At 38.0% G+C, this 9,913-nt stretch overlaps 1 protein-coding gene across 1 annotated transcript; it reads left to right on the top strand.

The window, feature by feature from the left end:
- The first annotated feature begins 1,792 nt into the window (after nucleotides 1-1,792).
- LOC106662997 lies at nucleotides 1,793-9,651 on the top strand. The gene is made up of 4 exons (XM_014387457.1): nucleotides 1,793-1,846; nucleotides 6,735-6,822; nucleotides 9,313-9,451; nucleotides 9,509-9,651. The coding sequence occupies exons 1-4, from the start codon at nucleotides 1,809-1,811 to the stop codon at nucleotides 9,640-9,642; spliced, it is 399 nt and encodes a 132-aa protein (XP_014242943.1). The 5' UTR covers nucleotides 1,793-1,808; the 3' UTR covers nucleotides 9,643-9,651.
- The last annotated feature ends 262 nt before the right edge of the window (nucleotides 9,652-9,913 follow it).

Genomic DNA, 9,913 nt, shown 5'->3' with positions numbered 1-9,913 from the left:
CATTCATCTTTCAGATAAGTTGGCCTTAATCCAACCAACCTCCACATCACCAAATCCTAGACGATCAAACTTGGATAAAAGAATACTTTGATCCATGGTATCAAAGGTCTTTCAAGCGTTCAAACTAGTTTGATTTTTTCGTGCGTTCTGACGTTGAATTTAGAGAGTTTTGGTTATATATTATACATATAATATATAAAATTGGTTAGTCGTGTCGTGAGAATCGGAGTTTCTGGGACATGAAAGACGAAACCATCACAATAGTGATATTTCTCGACAAAAGTGGGAGAAAGTTGCTCAAGAAATCAGATATCAACACTAGCAATAAGTGAATCTTTTTATGTAAGGTTTTGGTTGCAATGAAAAAGTGAAATAGACCTCTCAATATAATGAATCTAGCAATAAGTTTGAAATTCTCCCTTATCATCACTTGTGGAAAATAAGTGATTAACACGCTCTGTTTTTTCACCAGCTATCAACGGACTTTCAAGAAAATAAACACATTAGGTTCGTCCATTTTGCCGGAGGCAGAAACGTACTATCAGAAAACAAGCACGATGTAACCACCTTGTTCTGTCGAGGATTTTGGGCGTACTCGTCAGAACAAAATTTCGTCAGAACTCGCATAAACTTGGTTTCCTTTCTCCAATGTGTTAATTACAAATTCCATGTACACCACCAAATATGAGGCGTGGAACGTCCAGATAAAAAAAACACCATACTGCTGATCGATCAAAAAGGGTCTACAGAAATTAGTAATTTTATGTGTAATAATTGACTCAAGATCTTGGGATATTATTCAATTTGCAAACTGGACGATAATTTTGTCTCACGGAACGATTTATTACCTTTCGTAAACACCGGAACAATGCCAGAAACCAACGGATTTGGAAAACAAAATATGACCAGTAAAGGACAAAGAGCGAGCACAATTTTTTAATAAAATAGCAGGAAATCATATGGAGCACTAGAGAAGGATGGCTTAAAAGAAGTCAACTGTTTAAAAACTATGTCAACATCAATGGAAATTTCATTAAAAATTAATGACCAGGAAAGCCTACTATCATATTTGGGAAAAGTAAAGGAACAGCTAAAACCAGCAGAAGGAGGCACCTGTTCAAAGATATCAGCAACCTGCTGATTATCTTTAATGATAACTATATTATCTTTCATTTATTGGGTAGCTCGTAATCTATCTTTTCTCGTTAACAAATGACCAAAATGACCAAATATCTTGCAGGGATCTTGAAGCACCAAAATCAGCCTTCTTGAAATTTTGATAAAAATTTGTATCAATTATCTCATAAAATTTCAAAATTTTATTTTATTAATTGCCGTAAAGTTTGACCGCGTTGACGTTGGGTTTTTCACCCGCGATCGCCCCAGGCGTACCTTTGAGTTTAATCAGTGAAAGTAATAGTCATAAAAGCCACGGGGCGATGTATGACAAACGGTTACTGTTTAATAACGAGAGTGATTTTCCTCCAGCTCATAAAAAGGAATTTATTAAACCGCAATTTTCTCCCTTGAAAGAAGCTAAATTGAGAGGAGGGGCATAAAGATGTCTGCGCTTAGCCCGGTTCCCGGGTGGAAAACTAATGTGATAATCCCGACACCTGCTTCCCCGTGCCCGATCCGACGGATGAGGCCACTCCGGCTTATCCCCTTTGAGAAACAATAGGAGGTTTAGGAGTGAAGGCAACTCAGTGCCCTCCTTTAGACCCCGGCCCAGCGGCTTTACGGCCCCAGCTCGCCCCAGGCATGATCTCTTTTATCGAACCGCTTTCCGGTATCCAACAGCTACCGCAATGGCCGCTAAGCCGGATTCGGTTTTCGATGGCAAACTGTAAGTATTTTTAAGGTGTTAGTTCTTTAAACGGCTTAAATAAAAACATGGTTGTTGATCTATGAAGCTGTGATCTAAGATTGGGAAAAAACTCTTTTTTTAAACATCGGATCAAAACCGTTCCGACGTGAATCAGCACTTTTTCGTTGCTCTCAACTCTCGCTCACCAAGTTTATATTACCCATAATTACATGAGTAAACATTGGCGGGTTTTTCGAATTTTGGTACACCAGGGTCAATAGTAAAGGTTGATAATCTGAATTATAGGGTTGTTATATGAAAGAACTGACAAGTTCTTTAAATGGCTTAAATAAAAACGTGGCTTTTGGTCTGGGAGTCGGTGATCAAGGGTTGGGAAAAACCGCTCTTTTTAAGCATCGGATCAAAACCGTTCACTCATTGACATGAATCAGCATTTTTTGTTGCTCACCACTCTCGCTCGCCAAGTTTATATTACCCATAATTACATGAGTAAACTTTGGCGGGTTTTTCGAATATTGGTGCAGGTGATAGTAAAGGTTGAAAGTCTGAATTACAGGGTTGTTATATGAAAGAACTGACAACCTTTCTCGTTTTTATTATCGCCAATTATAAATTTCAATTAACAAAAATGAGAAATCAAATTAATTCTTCATTTCGTTTATATAACAATTAATTCTCCTGTAGTTTCATTACCTTTTCCTTGTGAACGGATTAATAAAACCAAAATAAAGAACGGCGCAGAAAGGCGGACTCCTCAGGAGAGGTAAATCAGGAGAGCGAGTCGAGCTGAGATCTGCAAACGGGGTGAAGACACTTCCCAAGTTACTGCATGGTGGTAAAGGCAAAAATCAAAATTGATCGGCAATCGCTGAAGGGTTGGTATCGAAAAGGTAAGGTGGGGATATAAGAACTACCGCTCTTTTTAAAGGGAGTCGACTCTTTTTCGTTTCGGATTTACACCTCATCAATATCGAACTAGCTAACATTGAAACATAAAGATCCTTGAGTGAAACATAAACCAAGGATGACGACCCAGTAAAGATCAGTTCAACATGTTGACTTACGTGACTATCAGTTTCCTTCTTTCCTCTCGTTTATCACAAAAACAAAACAAGCTGCACATGGCTCAAAGATTAGTCAACCAATCGATAAAAATGTTCAAGTCCAATATTTTTAACTATTGAGTTCATTAATATTTTCATTACTTTGTACACGATTAACTACTACTGTACTTCTTCATTTACACTACATACCCCTCCTAGTAGGATAGTGACCTATTCAGCCCAGCGGTTACAAAAGTATGTCCATAGTGTCAGTGTTACACCCTTAAACGAGCAAGTCTCGTAAAAACCCTAGTGGAAGAGGAAGTATAGTCATACGGAGGTCTCTTCAGAGCTGAAAAACTGAGTTGAGCTATTTAGTTAAAAAGGAAAATCAGAGCCAGAGAATAACACTCCTAACAACTGATTATTTGGAGATTGTGATGTAGTGACCACTTGTAGTTCCAACGTTACCGCTAGATGTCACTACCACTTATGTTATGTTCTTGCCCTCCACTCCGCAGCCAATCAGAGTAGAGCCCTTCGGATAAATAAGCAGGGGCACTGCCCCAATGGAACCAGACTCGTCGACACGACGAGGTCTCACCCATCACTAATAGTCAACGACAGCAAACTCGTCACCCCGACGACTCTCACAAATCACTAATCAGGTACTTGCAGCATTAGCCTGATTCTCGCCTACAAAACACAGCCGACTTGGCTATAAACGCCAACTGCTGCGCTCGGCTAATTGCTGTACTCCAGTACTTTCGGCCTCTGGATTCAACCGACTCACGGCCCCCGGACCTCAGCCAACGGTTACTAAGTCACAGACCACCACCAACGGTACCACGCATATTGTCTCGGCCTCGATTCATCGTCTCGACGCTACAAAACAACAACGGCCCTTTTCAGGGCCACAAAACTCCCAGTCACTAAAGTGAGATGAGGTCTTGTGTTGTAGGTTTAGAAAAACATTTTCTTTATCGTGCCATCGTTTCGATCTTTATTTATACCATGTTCAGGGTTCAAAGGGTTTATTTTATGTATAGATGTGTCACGGTATTGTGGTGTTGAGAGTGTTAGTAACTATACGGCTACGGCCACTAACACTGTGAACACGACGCACAACTGTGACACATCTACAAAGAAATCACACACTTTGAGCCCTTTAGATGAAATAAATATCGAAACGTTAGTACCATAAAGAAAATGTTTTTCTAAACCTACATCACACAAGATGTCATTAATCATCAACTATAGGCCACTGAGGCCATGCTGCTCAATCTGGGGCCAAGGGTTGGCCCAGTGTATGGAGCCAAGTCCATGGCCATCGTGGGAGGGTGCTTAGCTTGATGACCAATGTGTTAGCCTGCCATGGCCCATAGTGTAGAGAGGCTATAAAGTATTGTTAGAAAACACCGATCAGACACACTCGTCAAGAAACACCACAGGGACAAAACAGTAAAGATAAAAAAGGAAAAATTTTGGAAACGACCAAAACATGAGCACTTCGCTAACTGTTTTTGTAAATAATATTTCAATTATTTTACATATTATTAATACAATATGTAGATAGAACTTATCGCTGACAAAAATTCTAAAATTTGTTCCGCAATCAATGGTGAATAGGAGAATTGACTTTTTTTAAATTTATAATACCTCTATCGCGCACATTGCGGAGACGAAGCCGATTTCTAATTAATCGACCTAATTAGCTAATGTCGTGTAGTGGCCGGGGAGCCGTCGTTTTCCACCCCGGCCGCCCCCTGCTCGAAAAGGGGCCCCGAGGGTAATTACACTAATATATCAGCCGCCAATTGTTTACGCCCTTTCCGAAGAGCGTTAGATATTATCTGAAGTGCGACGGTTTAATTTAATGGCAAAAGGGCGAGAGCTGAATTGCCGGATTATTTAAATTATGCCGGACAGTGTGGAGAAAAATTAATGCGAACCTTTTCTCTAGGGCTATCGGCTAATTTCACATTTTACTGACAATTTAAAGAGTTTTAATTTGATGTACAAGTTAGCACTGCCTTCCACTTGTTTATATATTGAGTCGAAGTTATTATGAACCTGGTATCGATTGAATCGATCACCTTGCCGTGCAGTGACCCTGAATGCGATGGTTAGAAATTGTAAATCGGACCCGGCAAAATATAGATGTAACTGTAGAATGTTTCGTAGCGTAATTTTCAAGCTGATAAATAAACAGTTAAAACCTAAAGATCTAAAAACAAATTCACTACTTCACTTAGAAGTAAGTTGTAGTGTCAAGTTCTACTACTACTATTGTCCTACAGGCGTCATAATCTGACATCATCAGTAATAATTACTTCGATTGTTAAATGTATTATGAGGGTTCTTCATTGGAGATAAAATTCACTACAGTTAGGTTGTTTTTCGTCCCTCAGGCATCGGTTCTACTTATACCGCCATCTTCAGTAGGGTTAAATCGAATCAAAAATGAGTAGAGAAGATTATAATTTTTTGATATATTACTTAGAAGAAAGTTGAAGTGTCTTAAGTTCTACTAGTACTATTATCTTACAGTCGTCCTAATCTGACATCATCAGAAATAATTACTTCCATTATTAAATATATTGTTAGAGTTCTTCAATGGAGATAAAACTGTAGTTAGGTTGTTTTTCGTCCGTCAGGTATTGGTTCTACTTACTGCCATATTTAATAGGGTTAAATCCAATCAAAAATGGGTAGAGACCTATTGACCGATTGACCAATTAACTTTTTTCAATTAATTAATCTTTATGAAAGGTATTGGTCGAGATAAAAAAGTCAGTGTCACGAGCGGGATTCGAACCCACGATCTTCGGCTAAATACGCCACTGCTCTACCACTTGAGTTATCGTGACTTCGATCCACTCGGACACTAACTTCCCATCTCGATCCACCTTTTGAATTTTCCCTCCTTTTTGACATTTTTCAATTTTATCTCAACCAAAACCTTAATTAATTGAAAAGAATTTATTTGATCAAGCGGACCACGAAACCTAATAAAATGTAATAAGCAAAATGAAGTATACTTCACTAAAGCTCTCCGTGGCCATTTCATCTGTTGCCTAGAATCAAATAGATTACACCACATTTGAAAAATGGCAAAAAGGAGGGAAAATTCAAAAGGTGGGGTTGAGATGGGAAATTAGTGTCAGGTTAGCTCAAGTGGTAGAGCAGCGGCGTATTTAGCCGAAGGTCGTGGGTTCGAATCGAAGCTTTTTTATCCCACCTAAAAATCGGAATTAGTGAATAGCGGACTACGAAATTAGTGAATTCATTATTATTATTATTATTATTAATATGTGCAATATGTTAAGTATTAACAATTAATATGTATCGTGACATTTCCTCTTAGGTATTGAAAATGTAGTTTAGTCGTTTCAAATCATTTTGGCCGGCGTAAGTTTATGAATGGTTTGGTACCTACAGATATTGTTTGAGACAATTAGAGTTGGATAAAGATTGTTAGGAATAGATAGAGTGTTAGAATGGTTAGGTAGTTTTAGAGATGATCACATAGAAAGATACAATTCTCATTATTTGGCGTCGTAGTTTCTATAAGCGTATTTGATCACAGAGGATTAGAGTTGGATAGAGACGGTTGAGAATAGTTAGAGATTGTTATGGATCGTATGGTACTTTTAGAGATGATCAGAAGCGTTTGGGGTAAGATAGAGATGGTTAAGAATAGTTAGAGAGGTTTTTGTATAAAATCCCATGATGTAAATAAGAACTGATATGTGATCTTACTAGATTTGGTCAATTAATATTGATTAAACCAAGAAACAAGCCTTGTTTGCATGGATCGTTATGTTTTGATAAATTAACCACTTCTCTTTCCACCCTTTCAGCAAGGAGACGATTGAGACTGAGGCGAAAGCCAAGAAACGCTGGAAACGGAAATGGGCCGCCATGTCGACGAGGGAATTTTACGAGGAGGTGAGCAGACGGATAAATTAATAAGGACGAGCAGACCCCAATGGGACCTGGCCGATAGCAACTGCTCGTTATCAAATTTAGGGTTAATTTAGTCGGTTGTTTAATTACCCGCTGGAAATGGGAGTTTGGACGTGAGTTAGGAGAAGGGGAGAATGTCGTGCCTTGGGGCCTGGAGACGGTATTGCCTCAGGATATACTCTCAATTTATTAAATTACGATTTCTGTTTATGATAGAGTGAGGAATTAATTAAAAAGAAATGAAATATTTGAAAAAGTGAATGGAAAACTCGCTAAACTCTGATGACCGACGTTTTTGAAGCATGTAGTTAAGTTGTGAGGATGGGACTTTCGGTCCTGTTTTTTGGTAGTAAGGATGAAGATTATTCCATTAATGCCAACGTCTCGATTTATTATCATTCAGAAATCGTGAGATGCGGGCTGGTGTGATGTAGGTTTCAGAAAAACATTTTCTTTATCGTGCCAACGTTTCGATCTTTATTGAGATCATCTTCAGGGCTTGGGATTTACAAACATTGTTTACATTTAACAAATATATATAGGATGTGGAAAAAAGTGAATTTATACAATGCAAAATATATTTTTTTATATTCAATCAAAGTATTTCTACTTCCTCAAAGTGTTTGTTTTCTGTGTAATTGTGCCATTCTTGCGTGTCGTGTTGAGAGTGCCAGTGAGATATTGCTGTTTTATGTTTATATATGTTGGATTTTGAAGGGGTGGGGAAGGAAGTCGGTATAGAAAAGACATTTTTGTATAAGGCGTCGGTTTCTCTGAGGTGAAAAGTGCCAACGAAGGGAAAAAACGTTGGTGATGGTTCGGCCAGATTATCCTTTCAGGATTATATAGAAAGGGATAAATAGGAAAAGGAAAGCTAAATTGTTGAAAAATTAGACTATGTGAAAAATGTTTGATGTGTGGAATGTGATGTGATGATAAATATATATGTTATCTATATTGAATTTGATTAATGATATTGGCGTAGCTGCGACTGAGTTTACATGTATCTGTTCTGTAATTGATGCTGTGTTTATCTCTGTTGATATAAACCATTTCTAAAAAATTACGTTTATGCTTGATTTGTTCTGTGTGTAATATTTTTGGATTGTTGAAGTCGAAAATATTACACACAGAACATAACAAACATAAACGTCACTTTTTAGAAATGGTTTACATCAACAGAGATAAACACAGCATCAATTACAGAACAGATACATGTAAACTCAGTCGCAGCTACGCCAATATCATTATTCAAATTCAATATAGATAACATATATATCATCACATCACATTCCACACATCAAACATTTTTACATAGTCTAATTTTTCAAGAATTTAGCTTTCCTTCTCCTATTTATCCCCGTCTATATAATCCTGAAAGGATAATCTGGCCGAACCAATACCAAGGTTTTTCCTTCGTCGGCTCTTTTCACCTCAAACAAGCCGACGCCTTATACAAAAATGTCTTTTCTATACCGACTTTCTTCCCCTCAAAATCCAACATATATAAACATAAAACAGCAATATCTCACTGGCACTCTCAACACGACACGCAAGAATAGCACAATTACACAGAAAACAAACACTTTGTTATACAAAGTATATTATACTTTGAATATAAAAAATATATTTTGCATTGTATAAATTCACTTTTTTCCACATCCTACATGTATTTCTTATTTAAACAATGTTTGTAAATCCCAGGCCTTGAAGATGATCTCCATAAAGATCGAAACGTTGGCATGATAAAGAAAATGTTTTTCTGAAACATACATCACACCAGACCGCATCTCACGATTTCTGAAAAATCAATGAATTTGAACAGTCATCAACTCAACTAAATTAGAACATCATGTAGTTAAGGTTATGGGGAAATGTTTTGAAGTTTTTTTTGTCTAAATTCAGATTTTCAGACATCACAGATGTGCTTGCAAACGATGAAAAGGATATGATAAAAAAAAATCTTATCGCTTATATCAAAAGGATTGAATATAACAATAACAATGTAGGAACGATGTTGTCGCATGTGAGAGATTGACGGTCGTGATCGGTCTGATTGAATCGGACGTTAAACTCCTTTATGCCGGTTGTACTACAAGGAGTGGATCGAATCCTCCCATTTCCTTTAAGTCGTCTGCCCCCTTTCCTACCCCTTTCCCCTGTAGACAGACGATGAGAATGGAAAGGGAGGAAATGGCCTCGCTCGTTTTCCAACCTCCTACCCCTAGCCTTTAATTTCCTTGCCCCATTGTCGGGATGGCTCTTTAAATAAGGTTCAAGCTTGAACGTTCTTTTCATCCGGCACTTTTTGATCTACACCCACCGCCAGTTTTTACAAAGCTTCACGTTTATCTATTTCAGAACTTTATTTTTGAAATTTAAGTGCCTGCATAGAATCCTTTAACTTTTAAAAGAATTCAATGGCATTTTCAAATATTCCTTAGTTTTAAAAAGATAATAAATTAATTGCAGATAATCCGCCAGGAAACGGTCCGCTTCGGTTTAGACCCGGAGTTTTACTTTGAATGGGTCAGAAAGAACCAAGATTTGAAGAAGATAACCAGCTCTGTTCACATCAAGCCATCGCCGCCAGTTCCAGCTCAAAGCTCACGTACCAATCACTAATCCGAATGAGAAAAACATTGCCTCATTGACGTTCTCTTTTCAGAAATGATAGGTTGGAGGAGTATGCCAGAACACACCCTCGAGATAGCTGGGCCGTTTTTCGTCTCCAGGAAGGACACGATGACACTACAAGGAAGAGAGCCAAAAGAGGAACACGATTTCATAATGTTGGGTTAAATTCGCAGTGTTAAGAGCAAAGAATGTGTAAATATAATTTTTTTCCATTTTAATGAGTTTGTCCACGAACCCAAATTATTTCGACAAAACGTTCAGAAGTTGACGGTACAAGGTGATCCAAATACAGTGAAACCTCCGTTAAGAGATTCCTCTGTAGGCTTGGCCAAGTCGGTTGGTTTGATTCGCCGGGCGTGGCCAATAGTACACATTTGGTTTTGCTAATTCATAATAAATAGTTCTCTCAAACAAATCCATTATGTACGATAATGGA

This window comes from Cimex lectularius, unplaced genomic scaffold (assembly GCF_000648675.2).
Source record: "Cimex lectularius strain Harlan isolate CLEC.00 unplaced genomic scaffold, Clec_2.1 scaffold14, whole genome shotgun sequence".
NCBI classification, from domain to species: Eukaryota; Metazoa; Arthropoda; class Insecta; order Hemiptera; family Cimicidae; genus Cimex; species Cimex lectularius.
Note: the sequence above shows the minus strand (reverse complement) of the source record. Positions and strands in the feature narration are given on the sequence as shown.